General features: G+C 42.6%; 1 protein-coding gene across 2 annotated transcripts in view; it reads left to right on the top strand.

Moving 5' to 3' along the window:
- The window catches only part of LOC140191385 (plexin domain-containing protein 1-like), a 618,167-nt gene that overhangs the window by 269,978 nt on the left and 321,340 nt on the right, over positions 1–26,849 (top strand). For both annotated transcript variants that reach the window (XM_072248762.1, XM_072248761.1), the window contains exons 5-6: positions 9,178–9,300; positions 21,247–21,365. In XM_072248762.1, the coding sequence (XP_072104863.1) occupies positions 9,178–9,300; positions 21,247–21,365 (242 nt within the window). The remainder of the gene's footprint in view (positions 1–9,177; positions 9,301–21,246; positions 21,366–26,849) is intronic.

Genomic DNA, 26,849 nt, shown 5'->3' with positions numbered 1-26,849 from the left:
CAATGTGGAGATTAAGGAAGAAGAAGTGTTGGATCTTCTTAAGAACATCAAGACTGATAAGTCCCCAGGGACGGACGTGATATACCCCAGGTTGCTAGGGGAAACATAGAAACATAGAAACATAGAAATTAGGTGCAGGAGTAGGCCATTCGGCCCTTCAAGCCTGCACCGCCATTCAGTATGATCATGGCTGATCATCCAACTCAGAACCCTGTATCAGCCTTTCCTCCATGCCCCCTGATCCCTTTAGCCACAAGGGCCATATCTAACTCCCTCTTAAATATAGCCAATGAACTGCCTCAACTGTTTCCTATGGCAGAGAATTCCACAGATTCACCACTCTCTGTGTGAAGAAGTTTTTCCTAATCTCGGTCCTAAAAGGCTTCCCCTTTAGCCTCAAACTGTGACCCCGCATTCTGGACTTCCCCAACATCGGGAACAATCTTCCTGCATCTCACCTGTCCAATCCCTTTAGGATTTTATACGTTTCAATAAGATCCCCCCTCAATCTTATAAATTCCAACGAGTATAAGCCTAGTTGATCCAGTCTTTCATCATATGAAAGTCCTGCCATCCCAGGAATCAACCTGGTGAACCTTCTTTGTATTCCCTCTATGGCAAGGATTTCTTTCCTCAGATTAGGGGACCAAAACTGCACACAATACTCCAGGTGTGGTCTCAGCAAGGCCTTGTACAACTGCAGTAGTACCTCCCTGCTCCTGTACTCGAATCCTCTCGCTATAAATGCCAGCATACCATTCGCCTTTTTCACCGCCTGCTGTACCTGCATGCTCACTTTCAATGACTGGTGTATAATGACACCCAGGTCTCGTTACACCTCCCCTTTTCCTAATCGGCCACCATTCAGATAATAATCTGTTTTCCTGTTTTTGCCACCAAAGTGGATAACCTCACATTTATCCACATTAAATTGCATCTGCCATGAACTTGCCCACTCACCTAACCTATCCAAGTCACTCTGCATCCTCTTAGCATCCTCCTCACAGCTAACACTGCCACCCAGCTTCGTGTCATCCGCAAACTTGGAGATGCTGCATTTAATTCCCTCATCCAAGTCATTAATATATATTGTAAACAACTGGGGTCCCAGCACTGAGCCTTGCGGTACCCCACTAGTCCCTGCCTGCCATTCTGAAAAGGTCCCGTTTATTCCCACTCTTTGCTTCCTGTCTGCTAACCAATTCTCTATCCACATCAATACCTTACCCCCAATACCGCGTGCTTTAAGTTTGCACACTAATCTCCTGTGTGGGACCTTGTCAAAAGCCTTTTAAAAATCCAAATATACCACATCCACTGGTTCTCCCCTATCCACTCTACTAGTTACATCCTCAAAAAATTCTATGAGATTCGTCAGACATGATTTTCCTTTCACAAATCCATGCTGACTTTGTCCGATGATTTCACCGCTTTCCAAATGTGCTGTTATCACATCTTTGATAACTGACTCTAGCAGATTCCCCACCACCGATGTTAGGCTAACCGGTCTATAATTCCCTGGTTTCTCTCTCCCTCCTTTTTTAAAAAGTGGGGTTACATTAGCCACCCTCCAATCCTCAGGAACTAGTCCAGAATCTAAAGAGTTTTGAAAAACTATCACTAATGCATCCACTATTTCTTGGGCTACTTCCTTAAGCACTCTGGGATGCAGACCATCTGGTCCTGGGGATTTATCTGCCTTTAATCCCTTCAATTTACCTAACACCACTTCCCTGCTAACATGTATTTCCCTTAGTTCCTCCATCTCACTGGACCCTCTGTCCCCTACTATTTCCGGAAGATTATTTATGTCCTCCTTAGTGAAGACAGAACCAAAGTAATTATTCAATTGGTCTGCCATGTCCTTGCTCCCCATGATCAATTCACCCGTTTCTGTCTGTAGGGGACCTACATTTGTCTTAACCAATCTTTTTCTTTTCACATATCTATAAAAGCTTTTACAGTCAGTTTTTATGTTCCCTGCCAGTTTTCTCTCATAATCTTTTTTCCCCTTCCTAATTAAGCCCTTTGTCCTCCTCTGCAGAACTCTGAATTTCTCCCAGTCCTCAGGTGAGCCACTTTTTCTGGCTAATGTGTATGCTTCTTCTTTGGAATTGATACTATCCCTAATTTCCCTTGTCAGTCACGGGTGCACTACCTTCCTTGATTTATTCTTTTGCCAAACTGGGATGAACAATTGTTGTAGTTCATCCATGCGATCTTTAAATGCTTGCCATTGCATATCCACCGTCAACCCTTTAAGTGTCATTTGCCAGTCTATCTTAGCTAACTCACGTCTCATACCTTCAAAGTTACCCTTCTTTAAGTTCAGAACCTTTGTTTCTGAATTAACTATGTCACTCTCCAGCTTAATGAAGAGTTCCACCATATTATGGTCACTCTTACTCAAGGGGCCTCTCGCGATAAGATTGCTAATTAACCCTTCCTCATTGCCTAATACCCAGTCTAGAATAGCCTGCTCTCTAGTTGGTTCCTCGACATGTTGGTTCAAAAAACCATCCTGCATACATTCCAAGAAATCCTCTTCCTCAGCACCCTTACCAATTTGGTTCACCCAATCTATATGTAGATTGAATTCACCTATTATAACTGCTGTTACTTCATTGCACACATTTCTAATTTCCTGTTTAATACCATCCCCAACCTCACTACTACTGTTAGGTGGCCTGTACACAACTCCCACCAGCGTTTTCTGCCCCTTAGTGTTATGCAGCTCTACCCATATCGATTCCACATCCTCCCAGCTAATGTCCTTCCTTTCTATTGCGTTAATCTCCTCTCTAACTAGCAATGCTACCCCACCTCCTTTTCTTTCATGTCTATCCTTCCTGAATATTGAATATCCCTGAATGTTGAGCTCCCATCCTTGGTCACCCTGGAGCCATGTCTCTGTGATCCCAACTATATCATATTCATTAATAACAATCTGCACTTTTAATTCATCCACCTTGTTATGAATGCTCCTTGCATTGACACACAAAGCCTTCAGGCTTGCTTTTACAACACTCTTAGCCCTTATACAGTTATGTTGAAAAGTGGCCCTTTTTGATTTTTGCCCTGGATTTGCTGGCCTGCCATTTTTACTTTTCACCTTCCTACTTTTTGCTTCTACCCTCATTTTACACCCCTCTGCCTGTCTGCACTTGTTTCCATCCCCCTGTTGTGAACTAACCTCCTCTCTCCTAGTCTCTTTAATTTGATTCCCACCCCCAACCATTCTAGGAAGTGAGAGAAGAGATCGCTGGAGCAGTAGCTATGATCTTTGAATTCTCTTTTGCTGCAGGGGAGGTGCCAGAGGACTGGAGAATGGCAAATGTAGGTCCCTTGTTTAAAAAGGTAATAGGGAGAATCCTGGGATCTATAGACTGGTGAGTCTTACGTCGGTCGCCTGCAAACTATTGGAAAGGATTCTTAACAATAGGATCTACGAGCACTTGGAGAAGTACAGTCTACTCAAGGATCGTCAACATGGCTTTGTGAAGAGAAGGTCATGTCTCACGAACCTAATTGAGTTTTTTGAAGAGGTAACAAAAGAAATTGATGAGGGTAGAGTGGTAGATGTGGTCTACATGGATTTTAGCAAGGCATTTTACAAGGTCCCCCACGAGAGACTCATCCAGAAAGTCATGAGGCATGGGATCAGTGGAACCTTGGCTGTGTGGATAAAAAATTGGCTTACAGGAAGAAAGCAGAGGGTAGTAGTGGAAGGAAAGTATTCTGCCTGGAGGTTGGTGACTAGTGGAGTGCCGCAAGGATCTGTCCTGGGACCCCTGCTCTTTGTGACTTTTATAAACGACCTGGATGAAGAGGCGGAAGGGTGGGTGAGTAAGTTTGCAGATGACACAAAGATTGGAGGAGTTGTGGATGGAGATGTCGAGGGTTACAAGAGGATATAGACAGGATGCAGAGTTGGGCAGAAAAGTGGCAGATGGAGTTCAATCCAGATAAGTGTGAGGTGATGCAATTTGGAAGGACAAACCAGAAGGCTGAGTACAGGGTTAATAGTCGGTTACTTAAGAGTGTGGATGAACAGGAGGACCTTGGGGTTCAAATCCATACATCCCTCAAGGTCACTGCACAGGTTGATAGGATAGTTAAGAAGGCCTATGGGATGCTAGGCTTCCTTAATAGGGGGATTGAGTTCAAGAGTAGAGAGGTCATGTTGCAACTCTACAAATCTCTGGTGAGACCACACATAGAGTATTGTGTTCAGTTCTGGTCACCTCATTATAGGAAGGATGTGGAAGCTATGGAGATGGTGCAAAGGAGATTTACCAGGATGTTGCCTGGATTGGAAAACAAGTCTCATGAGGCACGGTTAGCAGAGCTGGGACTTTTCTCTTTGGAATGTAGAAGGATGAGAGGTTACTTGATAGAGGTCTCCAAGATTATGAGAGACATAGATAGGGTGGATAGCCAGTACCTGTTTCCCAGGGCACAAATAGCAAACACCAGAGGGCACTTGTACAAAGTTAAGGGAGGGAAGTTTAGGGGAGACATCAGGGGTAAGTTTTTTTATACAGAGGGTTGTGGTGCCTGGAATGACTTGCTAGGAATGGTGGTGGAGACGAAAACATTAGGGGTATTAAAGAGCCTCTTGGACAGGCACATGGGTAAAAGAAAAATAGAGGGTTACGGGGTAGTGTGGGTTTAGTACTTTTTTTAGGAATATATGGGTCGGCACAACATTGAGGGCTGAAGGGCCTGTACTGTGCTGTAGTATTCTAGTGTCTAGTGTCTAGTGATGCCCTGTCTCGAGCAGTTGACAAGAAAGAAAAGAGTGACATGATTGTCACCTCCATTCCAGTATCTCCTGATAGAACAGAGCAGATCAGGAAAGCAGCAGGGACAGATGAAATAATGAAAGTATTATCTGATACAATATAGAAAAGATGGCCAGCAGCTCAGAATGACTGTCCACTGTGTAAATGTAGAGCTCGTTGTAAACAGGGTGTATACTGTATACATTCTCTGATAATAAATGGAACCATATGCAGTGATGTACTGGCCAAGGTTGAACCAAGACATCAGCCAGACCATTGCTTCATGTGAAATATGCCTTATCTACAGACCTAAGCAGCAAGCAGAACCACTTATACTACACCCTGTACCAGACAGGCCATACTTTAAAGCTGGAGTGGATTTGTTTGATTGTAATGGGAAGAGTCATATTGTTGCTACCGACTGCTTTTCCATTTACCCAGAGGTTGCAACACTGCAATCAACATCCAGCAAAGCAGTCATCGCCTTCCTGAAAACTGTTTGCGAAGCATGGAGTTCCATGTGAAGTAGTATCAGACAATGGTCCACTATTTTCAAGCTGTGAATTTGAATCCCTTGCTAATGTTTGGGAGTTTTGACCTGTAACTTCAAGCCCACATCACCCAAAATCTAAAGGCCTAGCAGTGAGTTCAGTCAAGGTAGTCAAGGGCCTCATGAGAAAAACACAAGATGGATGAGAGGATTTCCACAAAAATCCAATAATTTACAGAAGTGTGCCACTGCAAAATGCCCTTCCACCAGCCCAAATGCTGATGGGACGACACATACACACTAACCTTCTAATGCATGAAAACATGTCGACACCTACAGGAGCACACAAGGTCAAAATGGCTAAAGTGAAAGGGAAAGAAAAAGAGAAATGGTATCATGACAGGTCTATGAAAAGCCTACCAGTTCTGAAGCCTGGAGATCAAACTCGAATCCCAGTTCACAATTCTGGAACATGGTCCATGTCAGGATATGTGCAAGAGGAAGTCACTCCACATTCCTACCAGATCCAGACAGAGCGAGAGACACCTTTGAGAAGGAACCACATGGATCTACGACCACAGACTCCAACCCATAGCTATGACACGTCACAGCATATGTAAAAAATGAACACGACGATCAAATTTCCAAGCAAGACACAGATAGTCATCCAGCAAATGCAAGCAATATACCTGTGGAAACAAATAGCAGACCAAAAAGGACCATTAAGCCATCTCAGAGACTGATTGAAAGTTTTTGAGTGGATAAGGGATTTTAGTTAACACACACAAAACACTGGAGAAACTCAGCAGGCAAGGCAGCATCTATGGAAAATAGTACAGTTGACGTTTCAGGCCGAGACCCCTCAAAGGGACTGTAGATGCTCATTACTATTGAAGCTGATATGTTGAACAGTTGAAAAAAGAAAAGAGACTGGCTTTAGAATGCAGAAATCTTTGTTGGAAAGGATTAATGTTCCTTGCAGGTTTATGAGCGCAGAGTATTGGGATTGTTTTTCTGTGAAGGGAGAAGAGGTGTTATTATGGGTGCTGTCACGTACCCAGTGATGGGAATAAAGAACCAGCAGAGATGGAAAACACTTTGGAGTCCAGTATTGCTATTAACTAATAATATTTATTAGTAACTATGCAACACAGTAATATAAATGTAGATAAATCAAACAGGTTAGCAATGGTTATATATAAGTAAGTATATCAGTAAGTATGGAAATATATGTATGAGAAACCAAGCTTCTTTAAGTCTAGGGGTAAAAACATACAGTCTTACGATGATGAGTAAAGTTCAGTTCAGTTCAGTTCATGATATTGAGTTGAGTAATGATGGAAAGAGAGAGAGAGGGAGAGATTTGAGTCTTCAGCTGAGCTGACCCTGTCGATCTTCTCATTGTCCTCCGAAATCCTTGAAAAGTCACCGACTGTGACCACAACAAAGGGAACCGTTTTCCTGTGGTGGAGCTATCAACCCAGGCAAAGGTTGGACACATGGCCAACACCCCATGGTCATTGCCTTTTTTTTCACTGAAAGAGCCACTGATCGATCTGCCTGATCGATCCTCCAAAAAACCCACTTTTTCTATGGGCACAACAAAGCTTATTCAGCGTCCAAAACATGTGTCTGAGGTCTATATCATCTGACCTCCTATTTATCTCACCGTACTGAGTACCAGCTGTCAATCAAATAACTCCTCCTTCCTCTCTCTGTGTAAGAAATGTACAAGCAGGCAAATGTCCTTGAGAAGTATAAACATGCTGCCGAAAAAACCATAACATCAATTGTCCATCAAATAACACCACCCTCAGTCACCATAGCAACTTAAGAGCTGCTCAGTTCTCTCCAACTCAGCAGAAATCCAAAAGTAATTCTCGGGCCTTAAAGTGACAATCTAACGGTTGGTCTTTCTCTCTCTCTCTCTTTCTTTCTCTCTCTTTTCAGAATCACAGTTCATAGGGGTAATTCAGACCCCGTCACAGTGCGTAATAATAAACTTCAGTTCCCAGTGGGCAATGCGAGGGCTTTGCGCAGAACCGGAAGCTACTATGGTGATGGGGTTGTGCGGGTACAGTTCAATAATAAAATGTTCTCATCTAAACCCACGCCAAGTTTGTCTTTATTGAAAACAAACATAACACTGGGTAGAGGGTGTGTCAATCCTCTGTGTTTCAGCCTTTCTTGGAGCCCACCCCTCCTCCTTCTGTTCCAGCCATGTTGCAAAAATGTCCCGTATCCACTTACTTGAGAGTTAAATCCGCTGAGTCCTTCAGAAAACCGTAACACCTCTAGTTTCATTAAGTCTGTTCAAAAGTACGTTGCTTAAAGAACTTGGCAAATCCTGGCAAACTTATCAATTAATTTCTCTGGTGCTTCATGATCAGCTGTACCTTTATCACCACAAATCTTAAAAAAAGTAGTGCAGAGTCTTTTCTTAAATTTCTGTAACCAGCCTGCTGAATATTCACAGTTACCTTCAATTTTCAGTTCGTCATGATAGATCTTTGCTTATTTCATGATCAGTGTATCATTCAGTGGCATATCGCTGACAAATCCACTCTTTCAGAGCATGTCTAGATCTTCATTGTTCAATTATTTATTGTTTTTCTATTTTCCATGAACTTTTATTCATTGCATATGTGAAATCACCCTTCAGAGCTGCTTGTGATGCGCAGAGACCTGCTCATCACCTGGGAACCTTCCCAACGCCTCACAAAATTTTCCATTTGTGACGTCACGTCAGCACTCCAAAAAAATTTGGATATGGGAAGTTTTCAGATTTTGGTGTTTCAGATAGGGGATGCTTAACCTGTGTAATATATATTTTTTTATTTTTTGTTTTTTTGTATTTGCAGTGTCTTACTTTGCACATTGTTTGTTTGTCGGTCTTTGTGTGTAGTTTTTTTATTCATCTTATGGTATTTCTTTGTTTTACTGTAAGTGTCTGCAAGCCATTCTAGCTGGTTGCATGACCATCTGGTATGACAGGGATTAGAAAAAGCTGCAGAAGGTTGCAGACTGCTAGGCCCATCATGGGCACTAGCCTCCCAGCATTGAGGACATCTTGAAAAGACAATGCCTCAAAAAGGTGGCATCCATCATGAAGAACCCCCATCACATACCTTCTTCTCATTGCTGCCACCAAGGAGGAGGTACAGGAGCCAGAAGATACAAACTCTGCATTTTAGGAACAGCTTCTTCCCTACCGCCATCAGATTTCTGAATGGACAATAAGCCCATTAACACTACCTCACTATTTTTTGTCTCTCTTTTTTCACTACTTATATAAAATTTATATTGTGGTGAGCATTTGGTCCATAATGACAGATGAGGAAGCTCGTTAACTCAACAACCATTTTATTGTGAAACACAAAACAGACCAGGCACCATGACCTGGAGAGTGAACCCTGCTGGTCTCATACAGACGGAGGAGGTGACCATCTCACACCCCGGTTAGAGTTAGAGTGACCCACAAATACACAATCAAATAACTGTATAACCCAAGCTAAAATGTCACAATAAATGAACTGAAACTTCCCACCATATTCCCGTAAAAGCATTTTAATACAAGAACAATAAACAGTACTGGTCATTAGAAATGCAGGGGCAGGCTGTCATCCACACCCCCCCCTCCCCCCCCCATAGCATCACAATATACCTTATTGTCATTTATAGTTTTTAATGTATTGCACTGTATCGCTGCTGCAAAACAACAAATTTCATGACATATGCCAGTGATACAAAACCTGATTCTGAAAATGAATCTCAGAGTAGTATATGGTGATATATACGTACTTTGAAAATAAATTTACATCGAACTTGAACCTTGCACTTTGGATCCCAGGGAAAATCCCTTTGGATAAAGGGAGTCTAATTTGTTTTTTCTTCTTCCTTCAGGCTTCATATTCACTGGAGATGTCATCCATCGGATGCTGACGGCCACTCAGTACATTGCTCCACTCATGGCCAACTTTGATCCCAGTTACTCCAGGAATTCCACTGTCAGATACTTTGATAACGGTAATCTGTGAACGGTAACCTATTTGTTAATGATAAATGATTAAAAGTAATGGTGATGCACAGTAGCATGGTGACTAGTGTAATGCTTTACAATGTTGGCAACTGGGGTTCAATTCCCACCGCTGACTACAAGTTCTCCCCATAACTGCATGGGTTTCCTCCATGTGCTCTGATTTCCTCCCACATTCCGAAGACATGCAGATTAATAAGGGGAGTCAGTAGTGCTAGAATTTGCCTGGTTTTCACCAATCAAGTGGATGTCCATTAAATCAGCACAATCGACTCAATGGTAATGAACCGTATGTTTCTGTAACAGCCCCAAACAGTGATCTGTGAAAGGAATGGAGGGAAAGGACTGCAGGAGCAAAGTCATAGAGTCATAGAGCACGACAGCACAGACACAGGTCCTTCAGCTAAACTATTATTCTACCTGGAACCATCAACCTGTACCTCGATCAAATCTCTCCATACAATTCCTGTCCATGTACATATTGAAACCTCTCTTAAATGTTGAAATCAAACCCACATCCACCATTTCTGCTGGCAGCGCACTCCACCGTCGCATCACACTGAGTGAACTAGTTTCCCCCTCATGTTCCCCTTAAACATTTCACATTTCACCCTTAACCTATGGCTTCTAGTTTTCATCTCACCCTACCACAGTGGAAAAGCTTTCTTTCATTTACCCAATCTATACCCCTCTATTTTGTATACCTTTATCAAATTGTCCCTCAATCGTCTATGCTCTATGGAATAAAGTCCTAACCTATTCAGCCTTTCCCTTTAACTCAGGTCCTCATGTCCTGGCAATATCCTTGTAAATTCTCTCTGCCCTCTTTCAATTTTATTCATATTTATCCTGCAGGTAGGTGAACTGAGATGCACACAATGCTCCAAATTATGCTTCACCAACCCTTTGCACACCTTCAACGTAACATCCCAACTGCTGTGCTCAGTATTTTGATTTATGAAGGTCAACGTGCTAAAAGCTCTTTTAAGAATCTATCTACCTGTGACACCACTTTTCAGGAATTATGGGCCTGATCCCTCTATTTTACTGTATTCCTCAATGCCTTGCTGCTCACCGTGTAAGTCCTAAGACCATAAGATGATAAGATATAGCAGAATTAAGCCACTCAGCCCATCAGATCTGGTGCACTATTTAATCATGGCTGATATATCCAATAACTTGCCTTCATAGCCACCCATGACAATGAATTCCACAGATTTACCACCTACTGACTAAAGAAATTCCTCCTCATCTCTGTTCTAAATGGACGTCCCTTGATTCTGAGATTCTGCCCTCTAGTCTGAGACTCCCCCATTATAGGAAACATCCTCTCCACATCCACTCTATCTAGGCTTTTCAACATTCAATAGGTTTCAATGAGATTCCCCCATTCTTTTAAAATTCCAGTGATAAGCCTTTCGTTCCCTGAACTTTCTCTAATGTCAGTGCATCCATTCTTAGATAGGGAGCCAAAAACTGCTTACAATACTCCAAGTGAGGCCTTAGAGATGCCTCATGAAGCCTCAGCATTACATCGTTTTTATATTCTAACTCTGGCTTGTCCTCACACTTGTCTGCATTAAATGTGCACCACAATAGCATAGAGGTTAGCATGATCCTCTTACAGATTGGGGGATCGGAGTTTGGAGTACAATTCAGACGTCATCTGTAAGAGTTGTACGTCCTCCCTGTGAATGAGTGAGTTTCCTCCAGGTGCTCCAGTTTCCGCCCACAGTTCAAAGACCCACAAGTTAGTAGGTTAATTGGTCATTGTAAACTGTCTCATCATTAGTGAGGCCTCCATTGGTCAGGGTCGACCACGGATCTTGCGCCATAGCTGTCAACATATGCAATCCAGGTCAGTATAATATAGGGAGCATGTTGCCCATGTCCCCCTCTCCACACAGCTAATGAATTCAAAGGAGTAGCTGAGACCGATACAGTTAGGCACCAGCAGCATCACAGGAGCTGCCTATCAGCACTGAACTCAGCATGAGACTGCCTTAGGATTTTTCCTTGGGTTTTACTCCTGAAGCCTTCCCCATGAGTGGGTACAGTTGCAAAGCAGTGGAGGTTTAAGATCAGCAGTTTCCTTCTGTTAGATGAGCTGCCAACCACGGCTAACGAGCCACAATATGCCCGAAGTGATTGGTTTTAAGGTGCCAGTAACCCTCTTTTGACTCTTCTGTCAGTAGAGATCGTTAAACCAATCTTAGGGGCTAAGCCACACGTGAAGGCCAGGAACTCGACTTGGTTGTCAGAGGCTATTTGAGATGCACGCCATTGGGAACATTAATAGGTAGTGGGAGCATATTCTCACTCGCCTCCACCCCACCAGCCAAGATAAACTTAAGATTCCGTGATTAGACAAGGTTAGATCAGAGGGTTGCTAGCGGTGCAGCTCAAAGGGTCAGAAGGGCCTATTTCACACTGTATCTCTGGATAAGTAAATTCCATCTGCCATTTTTCAGCTGGTCCAGATCCTGCTGCAAGCTTCAATAACATTCCTCGCTGTCCACTACAGACCCCAAACTTCGTGTCATCCACAAATTTGCTGATTCAATTAGTACATTATCATCCAGGTCATTGATATAGATGACAAACAAGAATGGACTTAGCCCTGATCCCTGCGGCACACCACTAGTCACAGGCCTCCAGTCAGAGAGCCAAATATCTACTACCACTCTCTGGTTTCTCCCACAAAGCCAATGTTTAATTCTGTTTACTACCATATCTTTGTAAAAGGCCTTGTTAAAGTAATATTAATGTTATGAGAAGCTAGAAGGTAGATAGGGGGCATCTGAATTTGAACCAGGGAGCTTTTGATCTGCAGTCAAGTGGTCTACCACTGAGCTATACTCCCGCTAGTGGAACAGGATGGACAGGGCATTTACTTTGGAGAATGGGAAACTGGGACATCAGAGTGCGATGCAACACAGGAAGGACACAGTGTTGGGATGTCTGTAGGACTGATGGACAGAATTATATTAGCGGGAGGGACTGGACACAAGAGATTCTGCAGATGCTGAAAATATTGAGCAACACATGCAAAATGCTCGATGAACTCAGCAAGTCAGGCAGTATATGTGGATGGAAGTAAACCGTCGGTTTGGGCTGGGATTTGAAATGGGGAGAGGGTAGTGGGGAAAGCATAAAAACCATAATGCTAATGATTATAAACTATAATACTTATGATTTCTTTGGAAGTATTATGCAAAGAGTTTTTAAGTTTCCAAACACATCTTTCTCAGCAGGTGACACACAAATTAATCAGATTTATAATTGATTCCTCAAGTGCCCCTTTATTTCTGGGCCATGTCTGCAATCACTGCATACTTATTAAAATGTGTACCATCAGTATTTCTAAAACTGTTGCAGAGGCTAAAACCAGCAATTGCTCATTTCTCCCTTTCCCCCAGTTTCACACCTACAGGCACCTGATTAGTTCCAAGGGCTTAGATGGGATAGAGTTTGTTAAGTGTGTCCAGGACGGATTCCTGTCATAGTATATTGACAGGCCAACTAGGGGGAATGCCATACTAGATCTATATTAGGTAACAAACCAGGTCAGGTCACAGATCTCTCAGTGGGTGAGCATCTGGGAGATAGTGACCACCGCTCCCTGGCCTTTAGCATTATCATGGAAAAGGATAGAATCAGAGAGGACAGGAAATTTTTTAATTGGGGAAGGGCAAATTATGAGGCTATAAGGCTAGAACTTGCAGGTGTGAATTGGGATGATTGTCACATGGGGGTGCCGGGAACGGACCCAAATGCGAGACACAGACGCTGAAGTACAAGGAACAGGACTTGACTAGAGTAGGGACATGACAGGGTTCAGTCAAGGAGCAGGGACAAGACCGCAGAGTTGGGCTAGGGAAAGCGGGACCAGGACTAGGAACCATAGACCAGGAGACAAGGCTTGGACTCCAAGCCCAAGACTGGACAAGGACCCAGAACCTGGGTCTTGCCTCGGGCTCGGACCCTGGAACCAGGCAATGACATGACATCGCTCGAGGCTTGGGTTCTTGGAGCTTGAGCTTGGCTTGGGACCCTCGAGGCTTGGGTTCCTCGAGGCTTGGGGTCTTGGGACTGGAGCCTGGCTCGGGACCCTCCAGGCTTGGGGTCTTCATCTTGAAATGCGGAGGCTGATAACTCGGAGACTGGAGCTGAGAGACAGACTGGGAACTGAACATCAACATAGAGCCAGGACTTATCCTTCGACAAGCCAGGACTCATCTTTAACACAACACTAACATGAGACAGGACAGAACATAGACAGAGCTGGGACTTATCCTACAACAAGCCGGGACTCAACTTCATCTCCACACCAAGGTGGGACAGGTCTCTCCGTCAGGTAACGGCAGAACGGCCAGACTTGCCCAACAGAGGCAAGGACAAAACAAGGCAGATCCCCCTGCAGGGCAACAGCAAAACAGCCTGGCTTACCCCACAGGGGCAAGGACAAGAAGAGACAAACACCAAAGAACAACAGACAGTTCCATCTCTGCTCTGGGGAAGCCCAGAGTCTCAGTTCAGCCAGCAACCTTAGCAGGCTATTCTTCATACTACCTGACTTGTTAAAGCAGGGAAATCATTTCATTTTCACTCCTGGCCATTTCTGCCATCTCCAAGCCTGAATGCTTGAAACTGCAGTGAGCAGAACAGCTCTGAATTGTCTTACTGCTTATTTTTTGCCAACTATCAGTGATAAAAATTATTGCTTTTTTAACACAAACACACGCAACTGACGATATTTAAAAACTGTTAACTCTATGCACAGTGTAGTGTCTAATAGCCATACACATGACTGATGAGAACAAGAAACTGTTTGGCAAAAATTTCCTGTCCCAATTAAGCAGTATAGTGTCCCAAATAAGTAAAGGGAATCCTGGTTATTTTCATGATTAGTTCCGGAGAGTCCCCATTCTTTGCAAGAAAATTCTGTGTACCTTGGTTTGACATAACTGTCCCCTTATCTTTACATTGGTATTTGTTTTATTATTGTCACATGCACCAAGATACCGTGAAATACTTGTACCATGATGAGACCTGCTGAAGGGTCTCGGCCTGAAACATAGACTGTACTCTTTTCCATAAATGTTGCCTGGCCTGCTGAGTTCCTCCAGCATTTTGTATGTGTTGCCCCATATCACTGTTCAAATGCTCCTGCCATCATCTGTGTTTCTGTACCAGAGTACAAGGATCCATATTACTTATCAAAGATTTACTGTATATCACAGACTGCACAGTAGCTTAGCAGTTAGTGCAATGATCACCGATCGGGGTTCAATTCCAATCTGTAAGGATATTGTTCGTTTTTCCTGTGACCACGTGGGTTTCCTCCATGTGTACCGGTTTCCTCACACATTCAAAAGATGTATGGGTTAGGGTTAGTGATTTATCAGCATGCTGTGTTGATACCAGAAGCATGGTGACATTTGTGGGCTGCCCTTAGTACAATCCTCAATCAGCTGTTGATGAAAACAACACATTCTATATGACAAATAAAGATAAATCTGTGGCTTTATATGACTATATGACTTTATATAAAGCTCAGGATGCTTTTAACACTGATCAAGACCAAGGCCACTGGCCAAGAGCCCAAACCACTCAATAAGGTTCTTTCAATTTGGATTTCCATCTTATTGGAAAGCAAACTAGTTATTATTAACTAAAGATAAAGCTAAAGCTTAACTTTATTTGTCACATGCACATAGAAACATATAGTGAAATGTGTTGTAGGGATCAAATCAAATTGGTGTGGATTTGACAACTAAAATCAATGACAAAGATTAAACTAGATCTTGAAAGATAAAAATATTTCTTGAAAGATCAGGCTTAGAGAACATTTAATTTTCTCTCCTGCTGTGTCCTGTCATAACAATTTGTTCGACCTGTAAGGAGCAGTGACAGGCTCTAGAGTTTGACTCCTTATTTTCCAAAAGGGGAAAAGTGCCACATTCCCAGGCGTGGAATGTAGTGACATCATCATGACCAAAGAGATCAGAAGGCAAGTATGGAGTAGAAAATTAAATAATCTCTCTTCAGTTGGATTCAACAAATCACCCACTCCCAAAGCTCCAAGAAGCAAAAGTTTCAGCAATTTGTTCAAGTAATCCTTTCTTTAACAGGAGAAAGGTGATTTTTTTTTTAGAAAACAGGATGATTTTCAGTAGAAATAATTTGTTTTTAAATCATGTAATCACTAAAGTTCTTGTCTAATTGCTGTGCCACATCTGTGCAATATTGAAAACATGTGTAGGGATCAAAGGGCTGATTATAAGTGATTAGTTAAGGCAAGGAACAGCTTCACTCTGAAAGATTCTGGTTTCAGTTCTCTGTTGGATCTCAGCAAGTCTACTCTAAGAAGGGATTGACCACTTTGCTTTCAATGGGGGAGTCACTGCCATTCCTCCCTGTCACTCACAGTAGATTAGAGGTTAGTGCGATTGCCTTACAGCACCAGTGATCACCAACTGGGGTTTGATTCCTGCCGCTGTCTAAAGGGAATTTGTACGTTCACCCTGTGACCATGTGACTTTCCTCCATGTGCTCCAGTTTTCTCCCACATTCCAGAGAGCATGCATTTCAGCTGGGGGGGGGGGGGGGGGTAATTTCAAAGAAGATATGAGGAGGACGTGTTTTACAAAGAGAGTGGTGGGTGCCTGGAGAGCATTGCCTGGGGTGGTGGTAGAGGCAGAAGCATTAGGGGCTTTAAGGATATGGACATTGTTTAGTCAGAGTTTAGTTGCCCATTTGATTACTAATTTAATTGGTTCAGCCCACAAAGGATCTGTGCTTTTGCTATGTTCTATGTTCTATTCCAGATATAAGGTTAGGGTTAGTAAGTTCTGAGCATGCCGTGTTGACACCAGAAATATGATGACACTTGCAGGCTGCATTGTATAATCCTCACTGACTTGATTTGACACAAAGGACTCATTTCACTGTATGCTTCAATGTATTGATGCACATGTGACAATTAAAGCTAATCTTTGTTACCACCTCCAGCACAATTTCTATAGACATAGAAGGAGGTTATTCTTGAGCTGACATGATGATACCATTGCAATTGGTATTCACTCCCCACCCTCTACATTACATGAAGCAAGACTGCTTGTATGAGTGGGCCCAATCTCCAGCTGGGAACCATTGTTCTTAGGAGCAAGAAGAGAACAAAAGCTTGATAAGCAAGTGGGGTCACTGACTGGCACTATGACCCATCTCAGCATACTCTGGTTCTCCAGTAACATTGCAAGTTCTCCCAAGGTCACGACAGGGTTCCGCCCCTGAGAATTGTTCATAACCCAAACAGTCATGCGAAAAGAGAGCAAAATAGTGAGGAAGCTGTTTCAAAATCACTGAGTGTGTGCCCTCAGGCTGCTGTACTTCGTCCCTGTTGTAGTAATGAGAAGAGGGCATGTCCTTGTTGGTGGAGGCCTTTAATGATGGATGCCATCTTCCTGAGGGACTAGCTTTTGAAGATATCCTGCATGATGGGGTTGGCTGAGTCTATAACCCTGTGCAGCCTCTTCGATCCATTAGGGCCTCTATACCAGATGACAATGCTCTCCTTGTACATCTGTAGAGATGATTAGTACTAAGAGGATGAAAGTGTTGAATGCTGAGCTGTAATCAATAAACAGCAGCCTGACATAGGTATTGCTGTTTTCCAGTTGGTCAAGGCTGAATGGACAGCCCGTGAGATTGCATCCACTATAGACCTGTTGTGGTGGTAGGCAGTTGGCAGTGGGTCCAGGACCTTGCTCTGGCATGAGTTAATTCTAGCCATAACCAATCCCTCAAAACACTTCAGCACAGTAGATGCAAATGTGTCATTTGCATCAAATTAAATCGGTGAGATTTGTGCTGGACTGCTCACAAGTGTCACTATGCTCCCAGTGCCCACAAGTCACTAACCCTAATCATACATCTTTGGTATGTGGGAAAAAACAACACGGCCATGTGGAGAATGTACAAACTCTTTGTTGACAGTATTGTTATCCTTGCTAAATAACCCATGTATGTGCTTACAGTTATTAGAGGACAATTCCCAAAACTGATTCCAAGCCAGGAATTCTCATATGTTACATGATTCCTATGGCTTTGAAGCAGCTATACCTGGAGCCTTATCCCAAATTTGACATTACATCTGTGTAAGTTAATACAATAAACTGAATCTCACTGGAGCTTTAGGCCAGACCTTAACTCGGGGTTTACTTATCATAGTGTTGGTATGAACAGAACGCCAATACTAAGTCCATGAATCCAACATCTAAGACACAGCTGGATGTACTATAAAGAATGGTGCAATTAAATTGTTAGTTGATAAGTTAAATTGAATTGAAGCGCATCCAAATTTTTATTTTTCTTGTGATCTTTTAGATTAAACAGTGCTCTTTACTTCTGTGCCAGTGATCCCACCATGTAGCTAACAGTAAATTATGAATATTTTCATCTTAACAGACCAGTCACAGTTTAGTTACAACACTTTACCTGTTGGAACATACGCTCAGTGGCCACCTGTTTACCTGCTCACTAATGCTAATATCTAATCAGCCAATCATGAGGCAGCAACTCATTGCATAAAAGTATGCAGACAAGGTCAAGAGGTTCAGTTATTATTCAGACCAAACATTGGAATGCGGAAGAAATGTGATCCAAATAACTTTGACCATGGAATGATTGTTGGTGCCAGATGGGGTGGTTTGAGTATCTCAGACACTGCTGATCTCCTGGGATTTTCATGCACAACAGTCACTATAATTTACAGAGAATAATATGATAAATTTAAAAAGAAACAAACCTAGTGAGCATCAGTTCTAAAGGTGGGAACACCTTGTTAATGAGAGTGGTCAGAGGAGAATGGCCAGACTGTTTCAAGCTTACAGGAAGGTGGCAGTCACTCACAAAACCACATGTTACCCCAGTGGTGTGCAGAAGAGCATCTCTGAATGCACAATAACGTCAAACCTTGAAGTGGCTACAGCAGCCAAAGACTGCGAACGTACACTCATTAGCACAGAGTGTAATTATCCCTGTTTCTGCAATTGAGTTTGATAATAACTTGGATTGAAAAAATGATGAGAGTTATTGTTAGACATAAAGTTAACAGCCAGTGTTGCGGAATTCTGATTTTGAGATGTGTCCAAGTAAAATATTGAGATTCATGTGAAGTTTAATTGATTCTGGCCATTCAGAGTTCAAAGAGACAACTTTAATAATCTTACTTTAGAAAGGGAGAATGGCACATTCTATAAGTCTACAGGCAAGCATGAGATTTAAATACTGCACAATAAGGAAAGTAGGGGGAAAGATTAAATTCACCATTGTTGCAGAGACATTAAAACTATGTGGGATTTAATAAACAATCCATCTTTTGGTCTTGTAACTCTCTTTGGGTAAGATCTTAATTCATCCCACTGAAATTAATTAATTAACCAACATTCATTGCCAAGTACTTTTCTTGTCCAAATACAGATTTCTTTTGTGTTCTCCTTTCTCAAAACATTAGCTATTGCTTTGCAATTATGCATCTTGTGCCTTACTCTAGAATTTAATCTACAAATCTCGCTACCTCTCCAACTTGCTTCCCTTTGCAAAATAAACCTCAAGCCAAATCTGTTTAATTGGATTTTTAATGCCTTTTCCTTCCATGGAATATAAGGCACAGGCTCCTCGGCCTCTCAAGCCTGATCCAGTATTCAATTAGACCACAGCAGAGCTGATCTTGATCTCAGCTTCATATTCCAGCTTGTTTCCCATAACCCTCATTCCCCTATGGCCACAACATTTGCTTATCCCAGCTCAGTGTGTACTAATGTCTTAGCATTAGAGGATTCCAGGAATTCATATACATCAAGGAATGCCCTTTTCACGTTAATCATATGTTTAGTCCCTTAACTTAAAGTCTAGAACCTTAGAGCACAGCCTCAGAAGACAAGAATGTCCCTTTAGAACAGAGATGAGGAGGACATTCTTTAACCAGAGGTTGATGAACCTGTGGAGTTTGTTCTAGATTTAAAGGAAAGGTTGATAAGTTCTTGATTAGTAAGCATGTCAAAGTTTATGGGGGAGAAGGCAGAAGGCAGACTCGTCTTATGGTCTTATTTTCTTAAGACTGCTCCCACCTGGGAAAGTATCCTCACTGCAGATACCCTGACAACTCCCTTAGAATTGTCTTTGTCTCAGTAAGGTCACCTAGATATCCCAAAATTCACCAGAGAATAGTGGGCCATTCTTCTCAATCCTCACAGAACAGCCCTCTCACCTCAGGAATCAACCTACCGAATCCTCTCTGTACAGCACCCAATGCAAGTGTGCTTTTTGAATTAAGGACTGTATACCCTACTACAGGTGTGGTCTCAACAGTGCCCTGCAGAATTATGGGAACTTTTCCTTATTCTTGTACACTGGAGGCAATAATCATGTGGACAGCCAGAGATTTCTTTCCCAGGGGGCTAATACCAGGGCAAATAATTTTAAGGTGATTGGAGGAAAATCAGTGGCAAGTATTTTACAGAGAGTGGTGAATGTGTGGATAAAGGTAGATAGATTAGGGACATTAACAGAACCCATAGATAGGCCCATACAGTAGATGATAGAAAAAATGTAGGAGGGAAATGTCCAATTGATCTTAGAGTAGGTTAAAAAGTCAGCACAACTTCAAGAGCCAAAGGGTCTGTACTGTGTTATAGTGTTCTATGTTCTATGTCTTTAACATCTTCATGGTCCAGCATCTATTCTCTTTATGCACAGCCCTTTGGGACATTTTGTGCAGGTTGTTGCCATTACAATAGCGATATGTTCAAAGTTCAAAGTATGTATATGTCACCATATGCTATCCTCAGATTCATTTTCTTGCAGACATTCACAGTAGATCAAAGAAATACACTAGAATCAACAAAAAACTACACACAAAGACTGACAAACAACCAATATGGAAAAGAAGACAACTGTGCAAATAAAAAATAATAAATAAATAAATAGATAGATAGATAGATAGATAGATAGATACTACCAAGAACATGAGTTGTAGAGAACTTGAAAGTGAGTTCATAGGTTGTGGAATTAGTGTTGAGTTAAATGAAGTTATTCATGGTGGTTCAGGAGCCTGATGTTTGTAGGGTAATAATTGTTCCTGAACCTGGTGGCGTGGGACTTAAAGCTCCTTTATCTCCTGCCTGATGGTAGTGGTAAGAAGAGAGCATTGTCTGGATGGTGGGGGTCCTTGATGATGGGTGGTAATGTTTCTGGTGGACTCAAGGGCAGATACTTCTCTAGAGAATGGCAGAACTTGACTATGCCCAAGTAGGACCAAGGAGAAATAAAACACAGGAGCTTGCTGGAAAAACAGGTATGGTACCTGAACTACACCATACTTGTACACATGAAAATAAAGCTCCTTTGCCTGAAATTAATTGCTAGAAAGCAATGGAAGTTGTATAGTAATATTGTGAATCCTGCAGATGTTGGCAACAACTCCCCTTAATCACAAGATTCATGAGGAAGAAGTATTTGATTTTTTTCAATTTCTTTATCCAAAAAGATCCAAACACATTCTGATTATACCAACATCAATTTTAGACAATTCCGTGGTTTTGTTTGGAAGTCTGTTCAAGAAGGTAAGTAAAGCTCTGAGTAAAGAAATGTTCTGCTTAAAAATAAACTGATAGTAGTTTATACCTTTGCTTCTCTTGGGTAATGATTGGTAACATTCCAAATCAAATTTCACTTTGTCTTTTAGTAATCAAAAGTAAAACCATTCCAAAATGTTTTTATTTTGCAAGTGACCCAAATCACTTAATACATTCCTGATCACTCATGCCACTGCCACCAGGGTAGGTTTTAGGTTTTGTGGTTCTCCTCTGCACTGTCACAAGTTGCCACGCGTCTCTGCATCACATCTCACTGGTCCTGTCTTTACTGTTCAGGGACAGCATTTGTCATCCAGTGGGATAAAGTGTTTCTGCCTGACCGGGAGGACGTTGGTAGTTTCACCTTCCAGGCCATGCTGTGTCAAGAAGGGAGAATCGTGTTCAGCTACAAGGACGTGAGTATGGAAAGTTACCCAGGGGTGGGGAGAAACACAATGGGAAGAATACCTCACAGTAACTTTTCAGAGTTTTGGTGAAACCATAACTGGGCTGCCATGGGCAGTTTTGCTCTCAGCGGCTAAGTAATAATATAAACACAATAGATTCTGCAGATGCTGCAAATCCAGAGTAGCACACACAAAATGCTCAGCAGGCCAGGCCGCATCTATGGAAAGGAATAAAGAGTCAGCATTTCAGGTCAAGACCCTTCATTAGGGTTACTGTCCTGATGAAGGGTATCAGCCCAAAACCATTCCATTCCATAGATGCTGCCTGACCTATGGCCTTGACTTCTTAAACTGCCTTACACAACCCTAACCTACCTCAGCAATGGAAGACCAGTTCTTGTATTTCAATGGACTTGTTTGTGATTCTATCTTCTTTTCTTAATGAAGGCCTTGCTCTATACAGTCCTTTTTTCCTCTTCACTGTCTTGCATGATCTATGAATAATTTATATTCTATCTGTTGTCTGAACCTATGAGCAGGTAATTCTACGGTAAGCAGGTTTTTCATTGTACCTCACTGTACTTCTGCACATGACAATAAACACAACTTGACTTGAGGAGCAGCTCATGGAATAGGTAGAGTCAGAGATGGGAAACAGAGTGGAAACATGTCTCTTTATACATCAGTACACACTCAGTGGCCACTCTATCCTGTTCGTTTTTCAGCAGCGTGGTCGCAAGCCTCATGTGGGTTGGGGAGAGAGAGATTTAAGAAAAGAGCTTTCATGGGACTTTAGCTTTTTTAATGGCAATTCATTAGCAAGGGTAAATAAAAATAAAGCAGGGACAAGTGGAGTGGCGATTTTTTAGAGCAGCCATTGTGTGACTGGACCAGGGTTAGAGTGAGGAGGCTTTGTGTCAGGAGAGGGAAGGGAAATAGGCAGCCAGTACAGAGTACCATTGTTGCTGTTCCCCTCAATCATGAGTATACCATTTTGGATACTGTTGAGGGGGCAACCTACTAGGATGAGCCACAGCGACCGGGTCTCTGACTCTGTGGCTCAGAAGGGAAGGGGGAGAAGAGGATTGCAGTCATGATAGAGGAGTCCATCGTTAGAAGAATAGACACGAGATGCCGTGGATGTGAAAGGGACACACGGATGGTATGTTGCCTCCCAGGTGCCAGGGTCAGGGACGTCTCAGATCAGGTGACGACGTTCTAAAGGGGGAGGATGAGCAACCAGAGGTCTTGGTACACATTGGCACCAATGACATAGGAATGAAAATTGAGAGGGTCCTAAAGAAAGAATTTAGTGGGACAGGTAGTAAGCTGAAAAGCAGGACCTCGAGGGTAGTGATCTCTACGTTGATGCCTGTGCCACACACCAGTGAGGGTCAGGATAGGATAATTTGGCAGATGAATGTATGGCTAAGGAACTGGTGCAGGGGGCAGATGTTTCAGATTTTTGGATCATTGGGATCTCTTCTGGGGAAGGTATGGCCTGCACAAAAGGGATGGGTCGCGCCTGAACCTGAGGGGGACCAATATCGTTATGGTTTGCTAGAGCTTTGGGGGAGGGCATAAACTAATTTGGCAGGGGGAGTGGGAAACAGAGTGAGGTTAGGATTATGAGCAGAGGCAGTGTGTTGTGAGGAAGGACAGGCAGATGATAGGGAAAAATTGCAGTCAGTCGAATGAGTTGCAGTGAAAAGGGGGAACAGGATCAAAAAGCGTAATGAGTACAGGACTGAAGGTGTTATATTTGAATGCACAGTATTCGGAATAAGGTAGACGATTCTGTAGCACAGACAGAAGTTGGCAGGTATGACATTGTGGGCATCACTGAGTAATTGCTGAAAGAAGATCATAGTTGGGAGCTTAACGTCCAAGGATACACGTTGTATCGAAAGGACAGGCAGGTAGGCAGAGGTGTTGGGTGGCTCTGTTGGGAACAAATGAAATCAAAGCCTTAGAAAAAGGAGACAGAGAATTGGAAGATGCAGAATCCTTGTGGGTGGAATAAAGAAACTGCAAGGATAAAAGGACTCTAGTGGAAGTTATATACAGGTCTACAAACAGTAGCCAGGATGTGGGAAACAAATTGCAACAAGAAATAGGAAAGGCATGTCAAAAGGGAAACGTTACGATAGTCAATGGGGATTTCAATATACAGGTAGATTGGGAAAATCAGGTTGGTGCTGAATATCAAGGAAGAATTTGTAGATGGCTACGAGATGGCTTTTTAGAGCAGCTTGTGGTTGAGCCCACTCAAGGAATGCCTATTTTGGATTGGGTGTTGTGTAATGAACCAGATTTGATCAGGGAGCTTAAGGTAAAGGAGCCCTAAGGAGGCAGTGATTATAATATGACAGAATTCAGATGCTAAGGTCAGATGTATTAGTATTGCAGTGGAGTAAAAGGGATTACAGAGGCATGGTAGAGTTGATTGGAAGGGGCCACTAGCAGGGATGATAGCTGTGCAGCAGTGGCTGGAGTTTCTGGGAGCAATTTAGAAAGCACAGGATAGATACATCCCAAAGAAGAAGAATTCTAAAGGCAGGATGATGTGGGAAGTCAAAGGCACGCTGACAAGGGAAGTCAAAGTCAACATAAAAGAGGGGCCATATATAGGGACCATAAAATAATGGGAAGTTTCAGGATCAGGAAAGTTTTGAAAACCATCGGAAAGCAACTAAAAAAAAAGCCAAGGAGGGGAGATGAAATATGAAGGAAAGTTAGCCAATAATATTTAAGAGGATACCAAAAGTTTTTTTTACACATATATGTAGAAAAGGGGAAGCAAGAGTAGATACTGGATTGCTGGAAAATGACGCTGGAGAAGTATTAATGGGGAATAAGGAAATAGCATACAAACTAAATAAGTATTTTGCATCAGTCTTCACTGTGGAAGACACTAACAGTATGGTGGAAGTTTGAGAGTATCGGGGACAGAAATCAGTGCAGTTGCTATTACTAGGGAGAAGGTGCTTGGGAAACAAAGATCTGAAGAAAGATAAATCAGCTGGACTAAATGGGCTATATCCAGGGTTCTGAAAGAGGAAGCTAAAGAGATTGTAGAGACATTAGTAATAATCTATCAAGAATCAATAGATTCTGAGATGGTTCAGGAGGATTGGAAAATTGCAAATATCACTCCACCCTTCAAGAAGGGAGGGAGGCAGAAGAAAGGAAGTTATAGACCAGTTAGTCTGAGTTTAGTGCTTGGGAAGATATTGGATTTGATTTAAGGATGTGGTTTCGGGGTACTTGAAGGCACATAATAAATAAGCCACAGTCAGCTTTAAGAGAAAAGGTTTCTTTAAGGGAAAATCCTGCCTGACAAATCTGTTGGAACTCGTTGAGGAAATAACAAGCAGGATAGACAAAGGAGAATCAGTCTATGTTGTGTACTTTGATCTTCAGAAGGCCTTTGACAAGGTGCCACACATGAGGCTGCTTAACAAGTTATGAGCCCATGGTATTACACAGAAGTTTCTAGCATGGATAAAGCAGTGGCTGATTGGCAGGAGGCAAAGAGTGGGAATGAAGGAAACCTTTTCTGACTGGCTGCCAGTGACTAGTGCTGTTCCACAGGGGTCTGTGTTGGGACCGATTCTTTTTACGTAGTATGTCAATGATTGGGATGATAAAATTGATGGCTTTGTTGAAAAGTTTGCAGATGATATAAAGATAGATGGAGGGGCATATAGTTTTGAGGAAATGGGGAGGCTACAAGAAGGACTTAGACAGATTAGGAGAATGGGCAAAGAAGTGGCAGATGAAAAACAGTTTTGGGAAGTGTATGATCATGCACTTTAGTAGAAGAAATGAAAGGGTTGAATATTTTCTAAATGGAAAGAAAATACAAAAATCTGAGGTGAAAAGGGACTTGGGAATCCAGGTGCAGAATTCCCTAAAGGTTAATTTGCAGGCTGAGTCTGTGGTGAGGAAGGTAAGTGTGATGTTAGTGTTCATTTCAAGAGGACTGGAATATAAAGACATTGTCTACCTGCTGAACCGTGTCTACGCCCACCTGGACAAGCCAGCGAGCACTGTGAGGGTCATATTTTTTGACTTCTCCAGTGCGTTCAACACCATCCGCCCTGCTCTGCTGGGGGAGAAGCTGACAGCGATGCAGGTGGATGCTTCCCTGGTATCATGGATTCTTGATTATCTGACTGGCAGACCACAGTACGTGTGCTTGCAACACTGTGTGTCCGACAGAGTGATCAGCAGCACTGGGGCTCCACAGGGGACTGTCATGTCTCCTTTTCTCTTCACCATTTACACCGTGGACTTCAACTACTGCACAGAGTCTTGTCATCTTCAGAAGTTTTCGGATGACTCTGCCATAGTTGGATGCATCAGCAAGGGAGATGAGGCTGAGTACAGGGCTACTATAGGAAACTTTGTCACATGGTGTGAGCAGAATTATCTGCAGCTTAATGTGAAAAAGACTAAGGAGCTGGTGGTAGACCTGAGGAGAGCTAAGGTACCGGTGACCCCTGTTTCCATCCAGGGGATCAGTGTGGACATGGTGGAGGATTACAAATACCTGGGGATATGAATTGACAATAAACTGCACTGGTCAAAGAACACTGAGGCTGTCTACAAGAAGGGTCAGAGCCGTCTCTATTTCCTGAGGAGACTGAGGTCCTTTAACATCTGCCGGACGACGCTGAGGATGTTCTACGAGTCTGTGGTGGCCAGTGCGATCATGTTTGCTGTTGTGTGCTGGGGCAGTAGTCTGAGGGTAGCAGACACCAACAGAATCAACAAACTCATTCGTAAGGCCAGTGATGTTGTGGGGATGGAACTGGACTCTCTGACGGTGGTGTCTGAAAAGAGGATGCTGTCTAAGTTGCATGCCATCTTGGTCAATGTCTCCCATCCACTACATAATGTACTGGGTGGGCACAGGAGTACATTCAGCCAGAGACTCATTCCACAGAGATGCAACACAGAGCGTCATAGGAAGTCAATCCTGCCTGTGGCCATCAAACTTTACAACTCCTCCCTTGGAGGGTCAGACACCCTGAGCCAATAGGCTGGTCCTGGACTTATTTCATAATTTACTGGCATAATTTACATATTACCATTTAGCTATTTATGGTCCCATTACTATTTATTATTTATGGTGCAACTGTAACGAACATCAATTTTCCCCAGGATCAATAAAGTATGACTATGACTATGGATGTAATGTTGGGATTTTATAAAGCACTGGTGAGATCTCATTTGGAGTACTGTGAGCAGGTTTGGGCCCTTGTCTTAGAAAGGATTTGCTGAAACTGGAGACTGTTCAAAGGAAGTTCACAAAAATGATTCCAAGATTAAATGGCTTGTCATATGAAGAGCATTTGATGGCTCTGGGCCTGTATTCAGTGGAATTTAGGAGAATGAAGAATGACCTAATTGAAACCTAACTAATGGTAAAAGGCCTTGATAGAGTGGACGTGGAGAGGATGTTTCCTATGCTGGGCTGTCTAAGAC

The sequence above is a fragment of the Mobula birostris genome, chromosome X (assembly GCF_030028105.1).
Source record: "Mobula birostris isolate sMobBir1 chromosome X, sMobBir1.hap1, whole genome shotgun sequence".
NCBI classification, from domain to species: domain Eukaryota; kingdom Metazoa; phylum Chordata; class Chondrichthyes; order Myliobatiformes; family Myliobatidae; genus Mobula; species Mobula birostris.
Note: the sequence above shows the minus strand (reverse complement) of the source record. Positions and strands in the feature narration are given on the sequence as shown.